This window comes from Acinonyx jubatus, chromosome B3 (assembly GCF_027475565.1).
Source record: "Acinonyx jubatus isolate Ajub_Pintada_27869175 chromosome B3, VMU_Ajub_asm_v1.0, whole genome shotgun sequence".
Taxonomy (NCBI): Eukaryota; Metazoa; Chordata; class Mammalia; order Carnivora; family Felidae; genus Acinonyx; species Acinonyx jubatus.
In genome coordinates, this window is record NC_069386.1 from 143455923 (window position 1) to 143482614 (window position 26692).

The 26692-nt window shown below is 51.6% G+C and overlaps 1 protein-coding gene across 3 annotated transcripts in view; it reads right to left on the reverse strand.

Annotated features, from left to right (window-relative positions):
• Positions 1-26692, reverse strand: part of TMEM179 (transmembrane protein 179) — a 43872-nt gene that overhangs the window by 8261 nt on the left and 8919 nt on the right. For 2 of the 3 annotated variants that reach the window (XM_053225038.1, XM_053225039.1), the window contains exon 2: positions 3203-3445. In XM_053225038.1, coding sequence (XP_053081013.1) covers positions 3203-3445 — 243 coding nt within the window. Of the gene's footprint in view, positions 1-3202; positions 3589-26692 lie in introns of those variants that run through there. The other variant, XM_027066752.2, reaches the window with a different exon arrangement.

Sequence of the window (26692 nt, forward strand, 5' to 3'; positions counted from 1 at the left end):
GGCCACCTGTACCCTCCACTGCCCTGGGCCCCCCCCCCAGGCCTGTGACCCACCCAGGCCTCGCCCAGTGTCCCCAGCCAGCAAGCACCCGAGGAAGCCCCAGGGGCCTCTGTTTCACAGGCCCATTCCTTCAGCCACAACCAGGATGAAGCCTCCTGCAAGCTGTCCCCACCCTTAGCCCTTTATTCTCCTGGGCACAAGCTGTCCAGGGCCCCACTCTGTCCAGGGACATACCGTACGTGAGGAGGGAGCTGGCACCATGGACAGGGTCTAGCTCAGGCACCAGGGACCCGGCCCCGAGCCCCTTCACACAGCCCAAAGGGCAGGGCTCTGCCCTGGGTCTCAGCAGGGTCCTGGCTGGTCTCTGAACGTGGACTCAAGAGAATTAGTGTGCACACACCCCGAAGCAGACCCCAAGGCTGACAGCAGCAGTGATGTCCTTGATGAGCTGGACACCCTGAGGGCCCTCACCACCCCACGAGCTCACTCTAACCACCCTTCCCGGCCTCCTGTCTGTCCCGAGTCCCCTACTGTCCCAGCACCCGCTCGCCTGCTCTACACGGCTGGACCGACATCTGAGCCGGGACCGGCTTCTCCAGGCCCCCATCTTGCCTGCCCATGAGGCAGGCCCAACCTTTCTGGGGGCCCAGGACTCGGCACGGCAGGCCTGCAGGGCTGACCCCTCGGCCAGACTATGGATCTGAAGACCCCAGGGCTGGGGGAGTGGCTGCGAGGGAGCAGACCTCACACGCAGGCCTCCTTTCCGTCTTCATTCAACAAACGCTAATCTGTGACTCCCAAGGTCAGCCCTGAGCACACAGAACCTGCCTTGGCTTCATCCAGCCCAGGGGCCCCTCAGATGGAGCCACTCCTGGGTATCCATCAGGGAGAGCTCTGGCCTCATCCTACCACCAGACCCGGATGAAGGCTTGGCCCTTGGACAGATGTCACAGCGGGCTGGCTGCCGAGGGCCCCTCGTCCCTATAAGACAAATGGCCTAAAGGTGTTCAGGGTCTGGCTGGTGAGGGCCTGCAAGCGGGCAGGGCCCGGCCTCTGGGGCTCACAGCGATGTGGGGTTCCAGAGCCCCAGGGACCCCCAGAGACTGGGAGCAGGGCAGGGAGGGCTGAGAGCCCCAGAGCCTGTGGGAAAGAAACCTCGGTCACTCAGACGGGGCAGCAAATCTAGGGACAGCGGTAACAGCAGCTTCTGTCCTTTGTCAACTCACAGCTGTAATGGGGGGTCTCGTGAGGGTGCTTGTCTTACAGGGACGAGGTGGGACGATGGGCCTGTGCCCACTGCCCCCAGCCTCCCGGACGGCAGGGACCTCGGCTCCCCTACCCTGCTGGCCGTCCTCTCCTCCTCAGACCCTGTCTCATATGCAGAGAGGCTTCCCCTGTCCCCATCTGCACAGGGACACTGACTACGGTAACACCCAAGGTCGGCAACATGCACGCACGTGACACCTGAAATCCCTCCTGGGGACACCAGCCGTCGAGTGGGTTGAGGGAAGTAAGAGGCCTGTGGCGGGGCAGAATGGCCCCCTGGACTGGCCTGGGCTCACCGGGGCAGAGTCCCAGCCCCACAGCGCGCCCCCCCCCCCCACCGCCCCCAGAAGCCTGCCCAGGCTGACACACGGCTTCCCGCAGACCCTGAATCCAGAAACAGTGATGCGCTGAGCTGTGCCCTGACAACGTATGTCCAAGTCTTCGCCTCAGGACAGGTGCCTGTGACCTTAACTGGAGATGGGGTCTTTGCATGTGTCATTCAGCTAAAGACCTCAGGGTGAGGTGCACCTTAAATCCAATGACTGGTGTCTTTATAAGAAGAAGGGAAGAAACAGAGAGAGCAAAGAGGCCATGTGAAGACAGAGACAGCGACAGGAGCGGTAAAGCCCCAGCCAAGGAATGTCAAGGGTTGTGGGCAGGCACCAGAAGCTGGCCTGGAAAGGATTCTCCCTCCAGAGGGAGCCTACCCTGCCAGCCCCTTGATCTCCGACCCTCGGCCTCCAGACCCGTGGGGGAATAAATTGTTTGCGGCCTCAGTGTCTGTGATCTTTCCTGCACCAGCCCCGGAGACCCACACGTGTGTGTGTTGCTGGACCTCACCCTCCTCCGAGTGTGTCAGCCCCCACGCTGGGCTCTGCCTCGGCTGCTCGGGTCCTCTTTACCCTGCCACCCTGTCATTCCTCCCTGGCCCCTCTGAGGGCTCTCCAGAGTCCCTGCTTGAGCCTTCTACCCGCTCGGCCTCTCAGAGCAACAGCTTCTCTCTCACGTCCCCGAAAGAAGAGAAAAGCCCCCCAAACTGCCAAAGAGTGATGTGTGGAGGCCAGTGGGGGGGGGGGGCAGAGTTTGGGAGAAGGCCCGGATCTCCCCTGTGGATGTGAGGGCAGGCAAGGGGCAGGAGTGGCCTCCTGGGAGCACAGCACAGCAGTCCACGGCAAGGGGTGTGGTGGGTCCACAGAGGGTCCCACAGGCTGGAGGTGCCTGGAACGCTACTGGCTGAGGACCCCAGGTGAACCACATCCCACTCTCTCACAGAATTGTGCCAGGGCAGGGAAAGGTGAAGGGGGATGCGGAGGCCAGGAGGGAGGGAGGCCTCAGGGACCTGAGGCTCCCGTCTTACAACCCCAGCCAAGGTCCGAGCGCTGGCCGTAGACCCAGAGAGGGTTCCCTCTGGCCTTTGCCCCACCACCATCCTTCCCAGGAGGATGGGGGTGAGGGGAGGACTGCCCCGTCTGCCTGATCAACCACCAGCCTGGCCTGGCCCCTCCCCTCCACCAGAGGAGCACCCAGGCCCAGACCCGCTAGGGGCTGTCAGAGCACTGAGGGTGTGGGCCCGGCTGAGCTAGCAAGCCAGGGAGGGCCCAGGGCTGCTCCGAGATGACAAGGCAACATTTGCGCCCCAGGGGCAGGGGCGGTAAATGCCCAGAGCGAGAGGTGACGCACACTCGGGGAGGGAAGCACTGGCCTTGTGCGGAGCGCGAGTGACCCTCGGGGTCCCGGGTTCTGCGCAGACAAAGGGCAGTTGGCACGGAGGCGGAGGCGGGGAGCTCCGAGGGCTGACATTTTAGGGCCTGGGAGCTCCCAGGAAGAGGGAGGGGCCGTGGCTCCTCCTCGAGGGGGGAGGGCCTGGGGGGCGCTGCGGGCACGGCAGGGACGCCGTGCGGGGGCTGAGGGCTGCGTCCGCCAGGCCCCCACTTACCCCTCGTGTCCCTTGCACAGGAAGAAGAGCGTGCGCCAGGCGTGCGCGGCGGCGAGCAGCAGCGAGAGGAGGCTGGCGAGCAGGCTGAAGCGGCAGGCGGCCGGCGGGCCCCACTCCTGCACCGTGAAGCGCTCGCGCTCCTGCACCGTCAGGTTGGCGCTCAGCCACATGCCCTCGGTGAACAGCAGGCAGCGGCCGCGGAAGTCGTGGCCGTTCTCGGACAGCGGCACCACCACCACGAAGCTGAAGAGGAAGGCCAGGAAGTAGCAGACGCACTGCGCGAAGAGGAAATTGTTGAGCGCCATGGCTGGCCCGGGCGCGCCCAGGAAGCAGCCGGCGGAGGCCGCGGGGCCGGGCAGGCGGCGCGGGGCGCGGGCCGGGCCGGGGCCGCGCGGGAGACTGCGCAGTGGCGGCGCCGGCGGGTCCCGCGCGCCCCGCCCGGGACGCGTGCGCAGCGGCCGGGCGCGGGCGGCGCCTGCGGTCAGCACCACGGACAGCTCCGGGCGGCCCGCGGGCCCAGGGGACCGCGCGGGGGGTGTGCGGACGCAGGGATGCGGGCGCGGAGCGGAAACTCAAGGGGGACCGGGCGTGTTGCTAGGTCCGCGTACGGGAGGCTGGACTCTGCCATTACTGGCACCAGGAGCTACCTGGGTGGGCCTCACATGGGCTGCCTGTGTCCCCAGTCCCCCGTGAGCCTTAAGGAAAGAAGGCTGAGAGGTCCAGGAGGGATGTGTCTGAGATGCCCACAGTGCTGGGTGGGAGTCAGGTTGCAGTCCAGGCTGGAATGATTTTTTTTTTTTTTTTTTGCTCCAGGGTCCTGGAGTGACAGAGGTCATCTGCGGAGAGGTGGGGGATGGTGAGGCCTGGGTGTAGGGAGGAGGGAGCAGTCTGTGAGCTATATTTGCGTTTCTCCAGCACCTCACCCTCAGAGGGCACATCTGTTATACCACCTGACACAAGTAGGGCCCTGAGTTGATATTTGTAGGATAAATAATGAATGCCCCGAGCACCTCATTAACACAGCCTCTGCTGAGACGGAATCTGCTGATGCATTAATTAATAGAATTAATGCCTTGTCTGCTTCCCTTAAAGACTAAGTCACGTTTAGTCCAATTCCCAGAGTGAGGAAGCTCTACTCTTGCTCTTTCTAAAAGGAATTGCCAAATGGTTTAAATTACATCAGCATTTTTGTTGCAAGCTCTAAAAAAATCTCTTTTATTGCCAAAGTAATATGTGCCTTTTTTTTAAGTCAAGCAATATAGATATAAATTAAGTAAGAAGATAAAGTGTCCTCATTCCCCCGTCCCACCCTTTCACACTACCAGGAGTAACCACATTTCTAGAGATTTTGCTAGGCAACTAAACGCACACCAACACACACAATTTACACACATGCTTCATAGTATACATGCCATTCTGCAGGCCAACCCTTTTAGTCCACAATACATCATGGACATTATTCCCTGCTTGCACATAAAGATCTATTTTATTCTTCTTAATAACTGCATAGCCCTCTATAATAATGATGATTCCACAATTTGCTTAACTATTCCTCTTTGAATGGGTGTTTAATTCGCCAATATCTGCCATTTCAAATGCTGCTGAGTGAACATTCTTACGTATATAGGCTCGCGTACTTGTGCAGGTATTTCTCATCAAGGAAACTCCTGGAACAGGAATGGCTACATCACAGGGTATGCACATGTTAAGTGTCGACAGAAATTGCCAAACTGGTCTCTGAAAATGTTGTGCGAATTTACTCTCATGTCCGTGTCCTAGACACCTTCTCCAAAACTGAGAAATACCAGTTGTTTTAAAATTCTGTCAGTGTTACGTGGAAAACAATATCTCATTGATTGTACATAAACTTGGATTCTCCTTATCGTCATGAGGTTGAACATCCTTTCTTATGCTTGCCACCATTTGTAACAAGTCTTCTGTGAATTGCACGTTCCGTTTGTGTTCACTTTAATTTTTTTTAAGCTCATTTATTTATTTTGTGAGGGGGGAAGGGCAGAGAGAGAGGGAGAGAGAGAATCCCAATCAGGCTCTGTGCTGTCAGCATAGAGCCTGATACGGGTCTCAAGCCCATAGACCATGAGATTATGAAACCAAGAGCCAGACGCTTAACCGACTGAGCCACCCAGGCATCCCTATTTACAGTCACTTTACAGCATACATTGAAGACCAGCCATGGGCTGTGACAGCAACCCTTTTCCTGGAGAATTCACTCAGGGTTTCTGCTATGATGGAGCACCCCAATCCAAGCAAAGGGAACCCACTTAGGAAATTCAGCTCCCACACACCCACATGCACCTGGGGCAAGAGTAGAAATCCCATCCATCTGTTATCTGGCGGGTTGACAGATTTGAACATATCTGTTACACTTGAGGGTTTGGCCAAAACAAATGAGACCATGACAATGAAGAAGGAAGTGGCCAGTGGGAAAACTCTAGGCTAAATTGGAAAGATTATTAAGTTTCTACATTTTAAAAGGTACAAGACCCTGGCATTTTTAGAGATGAGTTCTATTTAACTTTCAAAAGTCAAGGAATTCTCTTGTTATTGAAATAATTTGAAGCTATAAAAAATACAGAAAACTCATTTTTTAAAAAATTCACTTCTTAAAAGTTGGCATTACATTAATGCTAAAGCATCATTAGAAGAGTGAGCCAAAGAAAGTAGCAAGAAATTTTAAAATATTGGCATATTGAATACAACTCGACATGGCAAGAACATTTTAAACACGAACCAGTTACATTTATCACAAACGCAAGAATAGCTTGGCTTTATGAAAACTATCCACAGTTTATCACATCAACAAATAAAGGAGAAAAATCCAGGGTTTTTTTGTTTTGTTTTGTTTTGGTTTGGTTTGGTTTGGTTTTTTTTTTTGTCAAGAGATACCTAAAAGGCATTTCATACAATGGAATGGCTATTCATTATTAAAAAAAAAAACACTGTGTAAGACAAGAAGAAAATTGCCTAAATATGATAAAGACAGCCTTAAAATAGTATCAAAAATCTGCAGCTACTTTAATAAGGAAAAAGGATGAGAATTCTCACTATTGCAACCATTACTGACAATTTGCCTGGCAATTCTACTTAATGAAACAAGTCAAGAAATTGAAATATGCAGTCTATCTAAGGGGTGCCTGGGTGGTGCAGTCAGAGCATCCGACTCTTGATTTCAACTCAAGTAATGATCTCACAGTTGTGAGTTCAAACCCCACATCAGGCTCTGTACTGACAGTGTGAAGCCTGCTTGAGATTCTCTCTCTCTCTCTCTCTCTCTCTCTCTCTCTCTCTCTCTCTCCCTCTCTCTGACCCTTCCTATGCACTCTCTCTCTCAAAATAAATGAACAAGCTTAAAAAAAATTTAAAGATACTCTCCAAAGAATATTAGAATTTGCAATTTTATACAATGACTAGATATAAGATAAACATACAAAATTCAACCCCGGGGTGCCTGGGTGGCTCAATTGGTTAAGTGTCCGACTTCGGCTCAGGTCATGATCTCATGTGTTGTGGCTTCGAGCCCCGTGTCGGGCTCTGTGCTGACAGCTCGGAGCCTGGAGCCTGCTTTGGATTGTGTCTCCCTCTCTCTCTCTCTCTGCCTCTCTCTCTCTCTCTCTCTCTCTCTCTCTCTCTCAAAAATAAATAAACATTAAAAAAATTCAACACCCTTTCTCTGGTATCTTAGGTCAGGTTCTCTGGGAAATTGACTCTGCGACTCTGAAATTTACATGCAGCAACACACGTGATGAAGCTGGTCACAGACCCGGGCGCAGGGAGCAGCTGTACCAGAAGCCTCAGCCACCACCACGGGAAGTTCTGAGAGTCAGACGGTCCCTGGGAAAGGTCCCAAGCTGAGGCAAGGAGACCATGTCTATTCTCTCACATTTTCTGGTGAAGGGATGTGGCCTTGGGGAGGATGAGTTCTGTTGGGTGAAGCGGCTGTCTTTGGCAGAGGGCAATTTCTAGAGGGAGTTGTGGTTGTGGGCAGATGGCGGCCAACATCTCTGGGGGCCGAGGAGTAAGTGCCTCTGTCCTGAAGGGGGGGCTAGTGACACACCGCGGCATTCAGTCCTCGGGCAGCCCAGGTCTACGAGCGAGCGGCATGTAGGAAGTTCCCCTGGTTTGGGAACAGCTTCTCTCAAGCTCTACTCTTTGGGAACGTTTCCCGTCGCCTCCCCTTGGGGGCCAGAATCAGAGGTGGGGCTCTGCTCCCACAAGCCTTTCTCTTGTGACTTTTCTCAGGTAAAGGCCAGCAGAATCCTGCTCCCGTGGCTCACCTGTCACTTTCTGCTGTGACTGTTCCTGACCCACTTCTCTGTTCTCACTGGCGGCCATGAGCTTGTGCTTTACTGGGTCAGACCCGCGGTGAGGTGCATGCCCGTACAGGGCGCGCTGGCCAGCCGGGAGCTGTTGCGTAGGTGACATTCAATTCCCCTCTGTAGCTGGCAGGGTCTTGCTCCAGAACCCTAGTGTCTACACTGTGATGATCCCACTGGCTTTATCTTCAACTCCACACAGCATCTTCCCCACTATAAACACCTCTAATACCGTAGGCATAAGATCTGCCCGTTTGTATGTCCCAAGGGCTGTTTGTACCATAGCTTTGCATTTCTACAGGGTCTTGTCCTGCTCTGGGACCCGGTCTGGGACCCTGGCAGCCCTCCGTGTCACTCAGATACGGAGAGGTAGAAGAAGCGGGCTTCAGAGCCCAAAGAGCTCTCTTCCTTCTTGGTGATGGCAGGTGCAGAATGCAGTAATTTGTGCTTTTCTTCGTAGACAGTGTCCCAGCATGCTAGCGACCTGAAAGATGCCGGTGTGGTGGGATCCTGAGTCCTGTAGAGCTCACGCATCTTAACACGGCCTCCAACATACTTGCCATTTCTCGTCCCATCCGCTCAGATTAGAATGCTGTCACTGATACGGTGGCCGGTGTGACGGTGTGAAGCATGCCCAGATGGCTGTGTCCTTTCAAGTACATCATGACAGGACAGGAGAGTTAACACAGCCCTGGGGCGGGACTGAGTGAACGCTGTTGTTCCTCCCACACGAAAGCAAACCGTTTCTGGTGGGGGTGGAAATGAACATGTGCCAGATCGACCACCGAATGTCGTGTATGGGGGCGGGGGGGGGGGTACGTTATTCTGCTCTGCAAAGACAGCACATCTGGAAAGGAGGCTGCATTCAGACTTCTGCTTGGCTGTGCTTGTGGGCATCCCCCTGTCCCCCTGTAGAATGTGCCCAGTTCACGCAGGCACCAGGCTGGTGACGCTGGTGACTCAGGTGGGGATGCGGGGACCACCCCCTGCCCCCTCTTGGTCTTCAAAGTGGCTCTTGGCTCTGCCCCTCCCTCCAGGATTTGAGATTGCTTTCGGTTTACTCTCTCGGTGGGTGCGGGGGTGACTTCCAGACGCTTGGCTGGCCTTTCCCTCCAGGAAACAAAGTGCAGGTTCTTCCAACTACGTGTGTACATTTCCAACCATTTATACTCTCGAGAACCTAGTAGATGACCACAGGTGACTCAGAGCCCAGAAGTCTCTCTACCACCTGGGCGTCTGACAGAGCAAGCAGGCCAAGATGACACTGTGCCCCGTGGACATTAGTCTCAACCCAAAGCCTGTGCCAAACCGTCCTCGAAATGTGTGGCCATGTCCTTTCCCCCTCGAAGGTGCCTGAGCAAACGGCTGAGATACTGTCAGGAAAGGACGGGGAGTCGGCACCCAAACGTGGGTCTCAATGTGGCCGGCCCCGTCCTGCTCCAGCCGTGGGTTCTGCTCTGTAACCTGGCTCAGGTCTGGAAAAGGGACCTTTCCTGCAGCGGAACGTGACGTCGTGTGGGGAAGGGGCTGCCTCGGGCTCATCCGCTGTCACTTCCCCGGAGGCCATCCGTCCCCGGGGACACCAGACAGATCACCTATCTCTGTGGCTCTCTGCCACCAGGACACGGCTGCCCTCGCCCGCACACACCCCATCCCACACCGGTGCGTCTTCTCTGCGAGCCGCGGGTCCCCAGGGCACGCTCGCTCTGCACAGCGGTCCCACTGCCCGCGGGGGGAGTGCGGCAGACCCCCTCCCAGAGGCTGTGTGCCCCTGCAAGGCAGGATTGCCACACCACCTCCAAGCAAGACGCTAAGGGCTGAACCAAAGATGTAGTGCAGTCCTAAGCCCCCGGGCCCTCAAAACGTGACTTTGTGTGGAAATAGGGATGGCCTTTACGGAGGTGATCAATCAAAATGAGGTCACCAGGGTGGGCCCTCGCTACCACGACCGGTGTCTCGTCAAAGGTAGGAACTGCAGACAGGCCCGCGCGCAGGGACCCGCCTTGGGAAGACAGAAGCAGAGGTCACCTCGGTGTGGCCTGGAGCAGCCCTGCCCACACCCTGGCCTCCGACTTCCTGCCTCCAGAAGTGGGAGCCAGTAAACGCCTGCTGTTTACGCCTGCTCTTTGCGCCCGCTGTAGGGGACTTTGCTTCTGCAGCCCCGGGACGCTGATCCCCCAGGGAGGCGCCTGCCTTTAACGGGTGGGGGGCACTTCCGTGGGGTCGCGAGGACCTGGGGCTGCGGTCTCTGAGCTGGCGCAGGTCTGGCCCCCGGGGAAGCGGTTTGGGCCGGGTCCCTGCAGGGAGGGCTGCGGGCGCTGTGCTCAGTGGCTGGGAAAGGAAAGGAGGAAAGCAAGACGGGCAGCGGGGTGGCGACCTCCACTGACCCTGCGAGCCTCCGGCCTTCACGGCCACGTGCTGACCGGTCACAGAAGCGGCCACCCTGGGACGGGGGCTTGACCTCGGTTAGGGGCCTGAGGAGAGGGCAATGCCCGGGGCCACTAGAGGAACGAGTACTACTTCCCTTCTGAGGCACGGCTGCTACCGAACCGGATGCTGGGGGTGGGGGGGCTTGCCAAGGCCGAGACCCGTCTCCTCCGGAGCTCTGCTGCCCTCAGAATCAAGGCCTGGGCCTGGACCCCGCTGTCTCTGCTCTCCTCTCCTAGGCTGCCGAGAAGGCCCTCTGGCTGTCACGCCCGTCACACACATGCTCTGCGTGCACGTCCTTCTCCGAGAGCACCTGCCCCGCACCAGCATCTGGTCCCACCCTCCGTACTTCCTGTGCCCCCCACCTGTCCAGCTCCCGAGTTGGGGCACCAACCAGCGCATTCCCTTCCCCTGGTGCCCACCTGATGCGGTGGGGCTGTCACCTCTCCACCAGCCACCAAGATGGAGACGCTGGCAACCAGCCCACCGGTGGCCCATGGCCAGAATCCCACGTTCGGTCTGCGTCCCGGGACTCCCCCCCACCCCAGGTCAAATTCTGGGAAACAGAAGCTGGGCTTTGAGCTCCATGGGCAGGAGGACGGAGGGCAGGGGGAGGGTCCTCTTGGAACAGCACCTGTGAAGTGACCAAGAACAGCAAGACTGAGCCACCTGATGACACAGCAGCAGTAGAGAACTAATCCCACGGCGACGACCCTTCCAGATCATCCCAAACTGGGGCCTGGATCTTTGTATCCCCAAGTTGGCTGCCTCCCCTGGGAGGAGTCAAAGCCTGAGAGGAGGTAGTTATCTCCCGGAATCGCCAAGGGGGTTGCAGCTGGCGGCCAGCAGCGGGGGAGGGAGTGGGCACCTGGGTCCTGCCGGGACTCCGCATGGGTCTGCCCAGCATCCCCGGCAACAAACCCCCACAGGAGGCGCAACCCACTCACTCTGGCCGCAAGACCCGTGAACCAGAGAGGATCGCACGTGACAGGCAGCCAGCTCTCCAGATGGAAGGGACACAGGGTCGCTGGGGCACATAGAGCAAGACAGCGCATGGTGAGAAACCCAAGGTCGGGGTGACGTGCCTGGGTGATGTGTCTAACTGCCACCAAAGCCCCAATCTTTTCCAAAGGAAACCGGCCAAGTCCTGTTTCTAATGACCAGATGTAACTATTTTAAGGTCTAGTTCCAATGATTGCTGGAAATTTTTGCAAAATGTTAAGGTTCACCATGAAGCCATGCTGGCTAGCAAAGACGTGGTGAACAGGAGAAAGCAGCAGAATGGACCAAAACCCAGTTCAAGTGCACATGGGAACTGGTCTGGGACAAGTGGCCTCTCTGTCCTGAGGGAGGGAGGGCTCCCTTCACAAGGCTGGGGTGCAGAGGACCCACCATCGGACAGAAAACACCTTTAGCCCGTACCTCAAACGATACAAAAATAAACTCATCATGTTTTAAAAGGCCAGGAAGCGAAACAAACAAAAAAAATAAGAGAAAAAAAATGTAAGAGTCTAGTTGCATAACTTTAGGTAAGGGTGACCTTTCTAAGCAAGACAGGGAGCCCAGTAACAATAAAGGAAAAGACAGAAAGACTAGACCATATACAATCGTAAATCCTCAACGGCAAATAAACTATGTGAGTGTCAGAGTCACAAGACAAACAGTAGATAGGACGAAAATATTTGCAGCCCCCGTAAACGGGCACACTTTAATCCCCCAAAAGTACAAATGAGCTCTGGCAAATTGACATGTAAAGGGAGAGGGATGATTCACGAAAGTGGAAACACAGGCATGAATATCAAAGATGCTCTGTCTCTGTAGCAGAAGCAAATCGAAACGGAAATGAAACGTGGAAGCTTCACAAGATTGGTCGTGTGTGCTCCTGGCCAGGAGGCGCCGTGGTGGCTGGGCCGGGGACCTCGCTGTCCCTCCGGAGGGCAAACTGTGAGCCCCGGGACACGTCCCCTGACCCCGCTCTGACACTTCTCAGAAGCTGTGGTTCAACAGCAAATCTTCCTTCGTTGGGACATACGTACACGAGTGCTTATTACGAAGACCTGTGCATGCAAAAAATGGAAATAACCAGCACATTTATAAACCGGGGAGAGGAGTGGCTGGGTGGCTCCGTGGGTGAAGCCTCCAACTCTTAGTTTCGGCTCAGGTTCCTGAGATCACGCCCCACGTCGGGCTCCGCACTGACCGCACAGAGCCTGCTTGGGACTCTCTCTCTGCATCTCTCCCGCTCGTGCTCTCCCTTTCTCTCTCAAAATAAATAAATAAACAAACAAAACTTTTTAAAAAATTACTATAAATCAGGGAGAGGTTGAAGAAATTCTAGTAGCTCCTTAGGAGATGGGAGATCACACAGCATCAAACAGGAGGCAGGGCTGTGGGTACCGGCTTGAAAGATTGTCACCGAGTTAAACTGAAAAGCAAAGTGCAAAGTAACGTGTGTAGTATTATCCCTTTTTGTACACAAGAAGTATGGCTATGTGCTTGAATGCGTGTGCAAGAGCCCAGACAGAGAGAGAAGAGCCACTTGCTGCCCACTGGGGGACAGCAGAGACAGCAGCTGCCCGTGTCCAGTTTGTTTCCACGACTTTGGCCCACAGCTACCCAATACTGCTGTGATTTGAAAGAAGGCTCTGGAAGTTAGAGACGGTCGGCATGGCGTTTACGTCAGCAGCTGGAATCCCGCGGCAGCGGCCCAGGCACCGCGAGGACAGGGCCAGGACGCCGTGTGGCGTGCACAAAAGTCCAAGAGACCGGCCTCATCCTGGCCCGGTGGCTGACTGCCGGGAGCACTCACCTCGCTGGGCCTTGGCTTCCTCATCTGCAAACTGGGACAATAACAACCCCCACACTGGGCCAGGCGTCCACCGGGGGCTGCTGCAGAGCTGTTCTGAGGTGATGGGAGGTACAGGGGCTCCTCCGTCTCCCTCCCGTGGGCCATCCCCGCACGGCTGCTCCATTCCAGGCCCTGAGCCAGGCACGGGTCCTGCCCTCCAGGACCCCCAGGACTTCCAGCTACACGAAGGCCATGGGAACCGCAGGTACTGATGGCAGAGGCAGCAGAGACTCCGAAAACAAGCCCAGACCATCACGCGTCTGCTTCGTGCCATTTTCTCTGCTGGTATTGAGGATGCACATAAGAAAGGGTCATATAGGAAAGAAGATGTCTTTCCTCCTGAAAGGTTGCTGAGGACACAGTGCTTATTCATCATCCCACTCACTGTGTAGCAGCTGAGTACTACCTGACAGACACCTCTCAGCATAGGGAGGGAAACAAGTGTATCACTCTGGAAGGGCTGCTGACATGGTAGATGGATGGAGGGGGGCGGGGCGGGGGCATAAGGAGCCATCCAGTTTTACATGGATGAAATGAACTGATGCATCAGTAGGTGGTCTGACAAATGGATCAGAGGGTGGGCAGATTGGTCAGTGGATGGATGGATGGATGGATGAATGGATGGATGGATGAGTGAATGAATGGATGATTGGATGGATGGATGGATGGATGGATGGATGGATGGATGGATAATTGACTGGTTGGATGACTGGATGGATGGATGGGTGGATGGGTTGATGAGTGAATGGATGGATGGATGGATGGATGGATGGTAGATAGGTAGGTGGATAGGTGGATGGATGGATGGACAGATGGACAGGTAGATGGATGGATGGGTGGATGGATGGATGGATGGATGGATAATTGGTTGGATGGATGGATGGAAGGATGGGTGGATGGATGGGTTGATGAGTGAATGGATGGATGGATGGTAGATAGATAGGTGGATAGGGGGATGGATGGATGGACAGATAGATGGGTAGATGGATGGGTGGATGGATGGATGGATGGATGGATAATTGATTGGTTAGATGACTGGATGGATAGATGGGTGGATGGGTTGATGAGTGAATGGATGGATGGATGGATGGATGGTAGATAGGTAGGTGGATAGGTGGATGGATGGATGGACAGATGGACGGGTAGATGGATGGGTGGATGGATGGATAATTGATTGGTTGGATGGATGGATGGATGGATGGATGGATGGATGAAAGGATGGGTGGATGAATGGGTTGATGAGTGAATGGATGGATGGATGGATGGATGGATGGTAGATAGGTAGGTGGATAGGTGGATGGATGGATGGACAGATGGACGGGTAGATGGATGGGTGGATGGATGGATAATTGATTGGTTGGATGGATGGATGGATGGATGGATGGAAGGATGGGTGGATGGATGGGTTGATGAGTGAATGGATGGATGGATGGATGGATGGTAGATAGATAGGTGGATAGGGGGATGAATGGATGGACAGATAGACGGGTAGATGGATGGGTAGATGGAAGGATGGATGGATGGATGGATGGATGGATGGATGGATAATTGATTGGTTAGATGACTGGATGGATAGATGGGTGGATGGGTTGATGAGTGAATGGATGGATGGATGGATGGATGGATGGTAGATAGGTAGGTGGATAGGTGGATGGATGGATGGACAGATGGACAGGTAGATGGATGGGTGGATGGATGGATGGATGGATGGATGGATAATTGGTTGGTTGGATGGATGGATGGATGGATGGATGGATGGAAGGATGGGTAGATGGATGGGTTGATGAGTGAATGGATGGATGGATGGATGGATGGTAGATAGGTAGGTGGATAGGTGGATGGATGGATGGATAGATGGATGGGTGGATGGATGGATGGATGGATGGATAATTGGTTGGATGGATGGAAGGATGGATGGTTGGAGGATGAAAGTGGATAGGAGAATGGCAGGAAGAATGAAGGATGAACAAAAGTATTGAACGAGCAGTAGGGGTGGATGGATGGGTGGGTGTGTGAATAGGCAGGTGGATGAGACTGCAGATGAAGAATGAGTAAAAAAATTTGGGCGGCCACACTTTGGTTCTGAAGAGCTCTCACAGAATGATATTCATGGCCTTTTGAGTTTGCTATTTTGGGGTGTGGACTTCAGCACTGCCAGCTCAGAAACACATATCTGTGGGTTCACCATGAGTGGGGCTAGTAACCACACCATAACCAGATTCAGATGGCTGACATAGTAAACCAGAGTGTCAATGTACGAATATACCCAGACAGGGGACTGTCAGCAGGACGAGAACACCAGGCATCCGTCCGCAAAGGGCGCTGGCTCCCAGTCAGCAATCCCACAGGAGAAGGCGTCTTCAGAAGGCATCATGTAGAGCATGGACTCCGATGGGGAGTGAGATCACTGGCGTGATCATGAGCTCGGGCTAAAAGGGGCTGATGCCTGAGTGTCCCAGTAGTATCCACCTGCCCAGGTGACTGGAACATTCGAGCCCAAAATGGGGCTGCAGGGGTGCTCGCCCACCCTCGACCATGCCGGGAAAGGCACAGCCAACGTGAACCTCTAGGTCTGCTTCTGTGGCTCCAGCTGCCTTTCTGCTAACACTTTACTTCTCTGAGCCCGTGTTGTTCTTTTGCTGGCTCTCCCCGTTAAGAATCTTAACCCATCGACTTTCGGTTTTAAAAAATGACCTCAGCCTGTCCATTTTCCTCTTGGTAACACTTTTATAGTCCATTCGCTTCTTTGATTTCTGGGGGGGCATCTCCTATCACGACTACGAATTTATAAATTTCTCTTGGCTTCGCGTATGTTTCCATCCTGTTTCACTCCATGACCCGTGTGCCTTCTTTATGAGCTGCTCTGTTTGCCAAGTTGAAACCCCCCGTGCTTTTCATCCCTTTTAAATATTTTGCCTTGAACTTTATTTTGTACGACGTACTTGTAATGAGGACTGCTGACTCTGTGGTGGCATTTTTCACAGATTTTCTTCAGCCTTTTAGTTTGTAATATCCTAGCTTCCTTTAACGGTTTCACAATATTTTGTTTGGAATTTGACATTTATTTCCCTTGAATCTGAAAGCCTAACCCATCGGCACGTATCATCATTACTGGTAAAAGGAAATCTTACTCTGTATTTTCTATTTTATCTGTTTCCAGTCCCCTTTCCCACATTATTTTAGAGAAAAGGTTCATCTTATTCCATCTTTGGCTTAACTGGCTTTGAAATACTTACATCCCGTTTCCAATCTTCTCTTGGTTCCCAACAGGCTCACCAAACACAGACTTCAGCTTGTGTTTTCCTGATGGTGTCAAGCCTCAGTCAGGACGTCCTTCCAACGAGACGATCACATACCCTCCTTCCTTCTGGTCCTGGAATGTCCCTCAAGCCCCCCACGTTCCTCCCACCAGGGCGTCGGTTCCAGGGTGTGAACCATCTTTCACGAGAGATGCTGGGGCTTACACTTCCGCACCTGCACGACTGGAGGCACAGCCCTGCCACCAGAGGGTCCACGGAGAGAGCCCGCAGACGGCACGTCACAGGTCCCAGTGATGACATCGTCACCGTCACCGCCAGCTCCCGGCTCCCCTCTCTTCCTCCCAGGGAGCGTCTTCCAGGGACCGTGGGAGCTAAGTGTCTTCACTTTCCGTTCACACATAAATCACAGGTTGTCTGAGGATTTCACCTCTGAACTGGGAAGATTCTGCTGTCCTGATGTGTCCCCGCCCCCCAACACTGGGAAGACAGGTGTCCATCTGGTCCCTGTTCCTTTTCAATAATCTGGGTGTGCCCTCCCCACCCAGCCCACATCGGAAGCCCTCGGATCTTCTCTGTAGCTGGGATGATCCACGTTGCGCTCTGATGGGTCGGTGGGGGGGGCCAGTCTGGGTTCTGCGGGTTTGTATTTATCTGCATGGCATCCGGTGGGGCCGGCGTCTGTGTTTAGCCCCGGAAACGTCCATAAAGCCTTCCCGTGCCTCCCCCTGGAATCCGAGTAGATGGGTACAGGGACTTCCGGGTCTGTCCTCACACCTCCGGGGCACCTGTGCCTCCCCACTCCTCCCTGCGTGCGGCTCCCAGCTCACCGCCCCCCCTCCATGGCATGTCCGTCCTCCATGAGCCCATCTGGGAAGACATTAGATTCCTAGACCTCTCCTTGTTTCTCTGGAACGCTGGCTGCCTCACTCCTCTTGAGGATGCCGGCTCCTTCGGTCCTGATTCACTCTCTCTCCTGGTGGACATCGTCCCGGAAACTGGGTGACGCCTGGCTGTGACACCAGCTTTGCAGCCGTGCTGCCTTGGGAGGGCACCTGCTGTGTCTGTGTGCCATGACCCTTGGGGGTGGCCAGGACCCCTCCTTGACCGAGCTTGAGTCGGCCTCCTCCAAACCCAAGCCTCGTCCTTGGCCAGCTGAGTCCAGTTTCACAAAGACTAAACCCGTGTCGCAAGAATCCCCTGCCTCAGGTGCCGGCCAGGCCCTTCTTCCTCCCGGCCGTGCTCCACTCATCCCCTCCCCCGCCGGTCTCTGTCTCGGCAGAGTCCAGCCCTCTCTCCCCTGCCGCAACAGTCTTGAACAAAGTCTTCCCTGGCTCTCTCACAGCGTCCAGTGCCAAGTTACAAGGGGCGGGCGACACTTTTGGCTAAGACTTAACTTCCTTGTGTCTTTGCTCAGTAGGAGAGCAGGCCAGGCCTGGCCGGCACTCTTTCCTTCCGGCTGGGGAGGGCTGTTCCTGCCCCCAGGGCCACCAGAAGCCAGGACAGGCCCTGTGTCTTTGAACTAAGACCAGGCCAGGGAGGAGAGGCAGGTGGAGAGCGGCCCAATGGGCCGGCACCGCAGGGGTTCTGTGCCCCTTCTGCGCCCACAGTGCCCCACACCCAGGGACGGCCGGCTCCCTGTCCCAGGGACCAGATGTCCCCACTCGCCCTTGGTACCCGCAGCCACAGAAGGGGTGTGGAGCCCATCTCCCATCTCCAGCTGGGGGGGGCCTCTGGCCCCGGGGAGGGGGTGGGTACAGGGCTGAGGGCAGGGAAAGCAAGTTCGGGGAGCTTCTGCCTCTCATCTGGCACTTCCGTTTTTAGAAGAAACATGTTATTGTCTCAGGAAAGCAAGAGAAGAACCAAAACTAACAAATTATCACGCCCTACTATGCGAAGGCCGGCTGCAAGGCAGCAAATTTGTGCACACAGGCAAAGAAATTGTTCCTGAAAAAACGTGCAGATTGCTACGTGGCTGCATGTAAATGAACCGCTAATTGCTTTCTGCAAACAATATTTATGCAAATGGCCCCACACTCCGCAAAGCTGCACACGCATTTACATTTGTCACCACCCTGCTTTCATCAGGACTGCGCACCAGCCCAGCGAGGGGAGCCCCGCCCCACATGTTCACACCTTGCCCTCTGCGCCCCCTCCTGGGGCCTCTGCCTGTGACAGCGCCCTCGCCTGCGAGAAGAGCTCGGGTCGAGTCCCGCCTCCCGCGGGAGGCCCCGTTCTGTCCGCTGGCCCTGCAGTCAGAGCTGGCCACACGCCCCCATCAGCGAATTCAGTAGACGACCACGAACTTGGGGAAAGTCTGGCGTGTCTGGATTTTTCTAAGATGTAAGGGCGTTCTGAGAATCGGAAAGAGAAGGAGGCCCGCAGGTAGCAGAGGAAAACTCACAAGCAAGATGAACGATCACAGAAAACACGATGGGCTGATTCCGACGCAGGTGAGAAGGAGCTTGAAATCACTCGTAGTGAAGAAACACACGTGGAATCGGCCCTAAGGAGCCCTCTGGGCACCCAGGGAGGGGGGAACCTGCCTGGGCCTGCGTCACCCGTCGCCCGAGTCACCCGAGCGGCCGCCAGAACCCGTGCTGAACAAGAGGGACAAATAAAGCCACACGGAAGCAGATCCGTCTGCATAATCAGAAGACGGGGAATGCCCGACTTCAAAGCAAGGGTAAGAGAGGAAAGAACAGAAAAAAGATGAACATCCCAGCAGGTGGTGCCTCCCACTCGGAGGAGCCCAGGAAGAGGAGGGGGGAGCTGCTGGGCAGGACAGCTGCCTGCGTCCTCGTCCTCGTCCTTGTCCTCAGGGATCGGGGCACTAACCACACACACGCTTAGGAGCATGTGCAACTTTCCGTGGAATCTTGCAAAGGCAGAGCGTCCAGAGGAGTAGGACCGAGGACAAGGCAGAGGCGCTTTTCTAGAGGGATTGGGGGCAAAGGCACAAAGGAGTGAAAAGGGAGAGTTGTAGGTCCTGTTAGGAAAAAAGGAACCACAGATCTGGAGGACGCACAACCCCTCCCACTCCCACCGCCAGAAAACACATCCCCACGGGATCCACTGTAGAAACCAGGCCTCGCTACACACACGAACCACAAGTCCCATAAAAGCACCCAAATCCGCAAAGTGAACAGAAGGAAATTAGGCCTAAGTCACCACAAAAATCAGAATGTGAAAATCAACACACTCAGCCCACACAACGCCCCTTCCTCCACAACAAAAAAGCGGGGCATTAAAAACTGTGAGACGCTGGGGGGCGCCTGGGTGACTCAGTCTGATGAGCTTCCGGCTCTTGATTTCAGCTCAGGTCATGATCCCAGGGCTGTGGGATCGAGCCCCGTGTCGGGCTCCAAGTTGAGCGTGGAAACTGCCTGAGATTCTTTCTCTCTCCCTCTGCCCCTCCCCCTGCCAGCCCTCTGTCTCTCTAAAATAACATTTTTTTCTTTGAAAAAATAAAAATAAAAAGTGTAAGAACAGAGGGAATCATGATTGTAAAACTACAAATACTTTAAGAAAAACAGCAAAAACAAAAGAGCAAAGAACACGCATCGCATAGCAAACATTACAACACGCACATAATTGAGGGCTTTTTCATGCGAGAAGACACGATTCCCAACAAAAACAAAAGTCACAAATCAAATAACACAGGGACCACCTTATGAGGCAAAAACTCGCACCTTACAAGGAGTCTGGAAGCATGCTGATCACAGAGACGGTGCCCCCCACCCCCAGGGCCGGACAGACCGAGGGAACGAGGGAAAAAGGACCGCACCAGCACGGGTCCCCCAAAAGCAGCAGGAGTTGGAGTCAGGACCACAGGAGGCTTACTGGGGGCCACTGTCAAGGACGAAGGGAGGGACACAGGATTGGACAGGAAGAGCCTCAGACTGGGAAATGCACGTCAGACAGACTCCACCAGCCCCGGTGGGGGGGGGTGGGGGTTGAAGCCCACACATCCGGGATCCCGTGTGGGGCAAAGCTGGCCAGGTGCTGGTGCCCCCCACCCTAGCACTGTCATCGTCAGGGACGCCCAGGAGTGACGTGCCCTCGGTGCAAACGTGTGCGGGTCCCACAGGTGCTGCAGCTGGTCCATCGGCCAACTGCTGTCCTCACAGCCCAGCAGGTTCTTCCTTTGAGCGACACGCCGCAGGGCCACCAAAAGAGGGTAGAGAAGAGCCACACACATGGCCAGTAGGTGGAGCTTAAGGACATAGCTGATATTTGCACACACACAGCTTTAAGCCTGGAGGATTCCAGAGGCACCTTCTCTTTTTTGTTTTCAACGTTTATTCATTTTTGAGAGAGAGAGAGACAGGGCATGAGCGGGAGAGGAGCAGAGAGAGAGGGAGACACAGAATCCGAAGCAGGCTCCAGGCTCCAAGCTGTCAGCACAGAGCCGGACGCGGGGCCTGAACTCATGAGCTGTGAGATCATGTACTGAGCTGAAGTTGGAACTTAACCGACTGAGCCCCCCAGGCGCCCCCAGATGCACCTTCTCAAGCATTCGTGGAACATTCACAAAAAACTAATCTTGTACAAATTGATCCAAAAATCAGTAAGTTCCATAAGGTAGAACATTACAATCAATTGTCTCTGATCACTATCCCATAAAACCAGAAATTGTTGACAAAATGAAAAACAAAAAGGTCTTTCCACTTGGAAAGAAAAATTTTTTTTTAATCTATGAAACCATTCTTGGGTGAAAATGGAAAACACACGGAGACAACTTACTTGAAAAAAATAATGATGGTGAAGATATGTAACATTGGCTCTGTGGGATATACTTAAAGCAGTGATCAAAGGAAAATTCACAACTATGAACACTTTTATCAATAAACATGAAAGAATGAAAAAAGGAATAAAATTCCCAGCTCACGCAAGTAGGAATGGAACCACAGAATAAACCAAAAGAAAGCTCAAGGAATTAAATGGAAAGATAAAAGTAGAAATTAAGGAGATGGAGGAACAGAAAAGCACTCAACCTAATTAATAAATCAAAAGCGTAATTTCTTTAATTAACAAAATAGGCAACCCACTAACTAACCTTATCATAAAAAAAAAAAGGAGAAAACTCAAACACACAAAATAAGAAATGACAAGAGGAAGCAACCAATGGAGAAGAAGAAATTCTTAAAAGTCATGGGACTAGTTTGCACACTTCCCTGCAAATAAATTTGAAAACATTGTTGTTATGGGTTGAATTGTGTCCCCTGTCCAAAAAAAAGATATTGAAGTCCTACCCCCAGCTCCTCAGGACATGACCTTATTTGGAAATGGAGTTGTCGTCAGTACAATTGGTTATGGTGACATCATCACCTCAACTCACCTTAACTCTTTGGTGAGAGTGAGCCCCTAACCCAATATAACTGGTGTTTGGTGAGAAGAGGGGACTCTGGGGCAACAGAGAAGGAAGATGCCGTGTGAATACAGACAGAGAGGGGAGGGATGCATCCATGAGCCAAGAAATGCCAAAGATTGCCACCAACACCGGAAGCTAGGAAGAGGCCAGGAAGGGCTCCTACAGGTTTCAGAGGGAGGTGGCCCACCTGATATCTTGTTTCAGACTCCTGGCCTCCAGACGGTGAGACAATAAATCTTTGTTGTTTTACGCCCTCCAGTTTGTAGCCCTTTGTCACAGAAGTCCTAGGAAACCAACACACATGATAAAAGAGATAAATGCCAACAGAAATACCTATTACCAAAACTGACCTAAGTGGAGACAGGAAACATAAACAGAATAATTTCCAGAGAAAAAATGGAGAAATTGTCAAGGAACTTCCCCACGAGGAAAGCACCAGGCCCAGATGATTTCACAGGGAAGTGCTACCAAATTTTCAAAGACCAAATAGTTCCAATATCTCATAAATTGATCCAGATCACTGAAAAAGAAGGAGAACATGAAAATATAACATTGAAACCTCAATCTTATAAAAGCAGTATAAACAAAAAGAAAACTACAGAACAATATCATTTATAAATATAAATGCAAAAGTTCTAAGGGAAGTATTAGCAAACAGTGTGCAATACCACATAAAGAAAATAATGTATCATGACCAAGTGGAATTTATTCCAGGGATGCAAAGTTGATTCACTATTAATAAATATGTGCACCATGGTGCACGTGTACAGGGAAGACTCCATGTGAAGACATCTATATACGTATCTTGTCCTAAAGCCTGTATCTCACTAAATGTAGAAATAGTAAGGAATTTCCTCTCAGATTAAGAAGAAGGCAGGTATATCTACTATCTCTGCTGCTATTCAACATTGTACCATAAGTATTAGCCAATGCAATTAGATAAGAAAAATAAAATCGAAGCATAAGTATTAGAAAAGAACTAAAACTCTGTCAATTTACAAATGATATACTAGTATTTCTTGAACACTGTTAAGAACCAATGATAAAACTAACTCATACCATAAAATGTTCCAGTAAGGTAGCAGGAGAAACCAATAGCCTTCTTATACATAAAACACTGACCAGTTAGAGGACATAATGGGTACAGAAAACCCCAATTACAATAGCAACAAGGAAGATTAAGTAGTTAGAGATAAACTCAACAACGACAACAACAAAAAAAAATGTGTGAAAACCTATGTGAAGAAAACTTTAAAATGTTCCGGAAGGACTGAAGCTAAAGGAAAGACAACACTGTTCTTAGATAAAACGGCTCATCACAAAGATATCAGTTCCCTTTCAGTTAATTCATAAATTTATTGGAATCCCAATAAAATACAAACAAGGTTTATTATGGAGCTAGAAGAGTTAATACTGAAGTTGTTATGGAAAAAAATATATACAAATAGTGCCAGGAAAACTCTGGAAAAGAAAAGAAAGCTATGTGGCAAGACTCTCCGCACCAGATCTTCAAGCATACTACAAAGCCACTTGTGGAATGGAATAGAACGTCCAGAAAGAAACACATGCATACATGAAAATTTAATATATCATAAAGACGACAGGTCAATTCACAGGGACAAAGATGGAGTCTGTGGGTGCGTGTGGCAGTTCTGCGCTCTTCCTCACGTGTTCCATGCACATGCCCATCTGCGACCACAATCACTCTATAGCCCCCCCAGCCCCTCTACCTCCAAACCCTAACCCCTGACAACCACTAATCTGCTCTCCACCCCTCTTACTGCATTGTTCCAAGAATATTTTATAAATGGACTCGTGTAGTTGCCTACCTTTTGAGATTTTCACTCGGCCTAATTCCCAGTCATTATGTGTTGTCAATAGCTTGTTCCTTCTTATTACTGAGCAGTACGCCCTGGTTTGGCTGAACCAGTCTGTTCAACCATTCACCTGCTGAAGACCATTTGGGGGGTTTCTAATTTGGGGGTATTACAAACATGGCGGCTGTGAGCTCTCATGTACAGGCTGTTGCACGAACTTAAGTTTTCATTTCTCTGACATAAAAGCCAAAGCAATTGTTGGGTCAGAGTAACTGCGTCCTTAGTTTTAAGAAGACGTTGCCAAAAAATTGATAAACTGGACATCATCAAAATTTAAACCTTTTTCTCCAAAAAATCCTGTTGAGAGAATGATAAGACAAATACAGACAGGAAGAAAGTACTGGCAACCACATATTTGACTAAAGGCTTGTATCTGGAATTTGTAAAGAACTGTCAAAACTAGGGGTGCCTGGGGGGCTCAGTCGGTTAAGCGTCTGACTTCAGCTCGGGTCACGATCTCACAATTCCTGGGTTCCGGCCCCACGTCCGGCTCTGTGCTGACAGCTCAGAGCCAGGAACCTGCTTCGGATTCTGTGTCTTCCCCTCTCTCTGCCCCTCCCCCCGCTCATGCTCTCTCTCTCTCTCTCTCTCTCTCTCTCTCTCTCAAAAATAAACATTAAAAAAAATTTTTTTTTAAACTGTCAAAACTAAAAGGTAAAAAAATAATTCTAGTCCAATTTAAAAATGGGCAAAAGACACAGACATTTCACAGAAAAAGACACACGGACAGCAGACAGGAATGCAGGAAGTTGTTCAATACAATTAGCAGTTAGGAAATTGCAAATCACAACCACAAGTTGCTGAGACTGCACACCTATCAAAATGGCTAAAATAAAAAAACTTGATAACACCAAGTGCTGACAATGTTATTGGATCCCTCATACAGACATTGCTGGTGGGAATGCAAGCTGGTGCAGCCACTCTGGAAAACAATATGGAGGTTCCTCAAAAAACTAAAAATAGAATTACCCTACGACCCAGCAATTGCACTACTAGGCATTTATCCACAGGATACAAGTGTGCTGTTTTGAAGGGACACATGCACCCCCATGTTTATAGCAGCCATATCAACAATAGCCAAAGGATGGAAAGAGCCCAAATGTCCATCGATGGACGAATGGATAAAGAAGATGTGGTATAACAATACGATGGAGTATTGGTCAACAATCAAAAAGAATGAAATCTTGCCATTTGCAGCTACGTGGATGGAACTGGAGGGTATTATGCTAAGTGAAATGAGTCAGTCAGAGAAAGACAAAAATCATATGACTTCACTCATATGTGGAATTTAAGATACAAAACAGATGAACATAAGGGAAGGGAAGCAAAAATAATATAAAAACAGGGAGGGGGACAAAACATCAGAGACTCTTAAATACAAAGAACAAACTGAGGGTTGCTGGAGGGGTTGTGAAGGGGGCATGGGCTAAATGGACAAGGGGCATTGAGGAGGACACTTGTTGGGATGGGCACTGGGTGTTATATGTAGGGGATGAATCACCGGAATCTACTCCTGAAATCATTGTTGCATCATATGCTAACTAACTGGGATGTAAATTAAAAAACGAATAAATTAACTTTAAAAAATACACAAAAGGGGCGCCTGGGTGGCTCAGTTGGCTGAGCGACCAACTTCGGCTCAGGTCATGATCTCACAGTTTGTGAGTTTGAGCCCCGCGATGGGCTCTGTGCTGATGGCTCAGAGCCCAGAGCCTGCTTCAGATTCTGTGTTTCCTCCTCTCTCTGCCCCTCCCCTGCTCATGCTCTGTGTCTCTCTGTCTCTCAATAATAAATAAACGTTAAAAATTTTTTTTAATAAAAAATAAAAAAAATAAATAAAAGACGGACTCTTTTACAAAAGGTTGAAGCAACAGGGTAGCCATTTAGGAAAGACAATGAGGTCCTTCCCTCACACCACACACCTGCCCGAGGTCCACATGGCTCAGGGATCTACATGTAAAACTCAAACCACACCAGTGCCAGAAGTTAATAGGGGTGAATCCTTGTAACTTGGGTGCAGGGAAAGGATTCCTAACTATGACTCAATATTCAGAGACAAAAAAAGACTGATAAATTTTATAAACTTAAAATTTTACATTGAAAAAATACTGTAAAGTCAAAAGATGACTGGAAAATTGGTAAAGAAAAGAATATTTACAATTCATAGCATAGACAAAAGGTTAATATTCCTAACACTAAAAATTCTTAAATATCGAAGATGGAAGAACCCACTAGAAAAATGGAGAAAAGGCATGAACAGGCAATTCCCAAAAAGAGGTAAAAATGGCCCTAAACGCATGGAATGATGTTCAACCTCACACATGACCCTCAAATGAGAGAATTAGAATACAAATCGCCAAAGAACATGACTTAAAACACCATCAAAACCCACAGATTCAAAAAGAAAGGACATTCTGACATTGGCTACAACGTGGAGGAAGCTTGAGGACGTGATGCTCAGTGACATAAGCCCATCACAGGGGACAACAACTGTGTGATTCCACTCTCACGTGGGACCTAGCGGAGTCACCTCCACAGGGCCAGAGAGGAGATGGACGCGCCAGGGGCCGGGGAGGGGGACATGCGTGTTTGGTGGGGACAGAACTTAGGTTTGCGGAAGAGGAGAAGGTTCTGGAGATGGACGGTGGTGACACTGCACAACAGTGTGAATGTGCTTCATGCTGCTGAGTCAAAGGGGCGCCTGGGGGGCTCAGTCGATTAAGCGTCCAACTCCAGCTCAGGTCATGATCTCAAGGTTCGTGGGTTCAAGCTCCACATCGGGCTCTGTGCTGACAGCTCGGAGCCCAGAGCCTACTTCGGATTCTGTGTCTCCCTGTCTCTCTGCCCCTCCCCCGCTCACGCTCTGTCTCTCTTGCTCTCAAAAATAAACAAACATTAAAAAAAATTTTTTTTTTAAGTCAATACAAGGGTCCAGGGCTTCTTGGAGAAGTGGTCACAGAAGTGGTCAAAGAACAATGGAGACAGGTCAAAAGAACACAGCAGATAACTCCAAGGAGGCCCCACCCCCGCCCATGGCAAAAGTGTTGAGCTAATGCAGATAAAGTAAGAATTCATGAGTTTATACTGATATCCATATGCAATGTTTATAAAATCGGAATTATAATACTGATATAAATCAATAATTTAACAAGTGGGTGTATATATCATTAAACGATTACAAATAAAGCCATTAAAATCAACAATCTTTAAATCGATGAATAGATTCACCAGGAGTTCAGACACAGCTGGAGAGAAAACCATTATCCGTGTCCCCAGAACGCAGAGCGGAGGAAACAAGTTTTCCCACCATGAAGGAGTCAGGAAGGTTCTACCGTGCTCTCACGGAGGCTCCGGAAGGGGACTAGAACGGGGG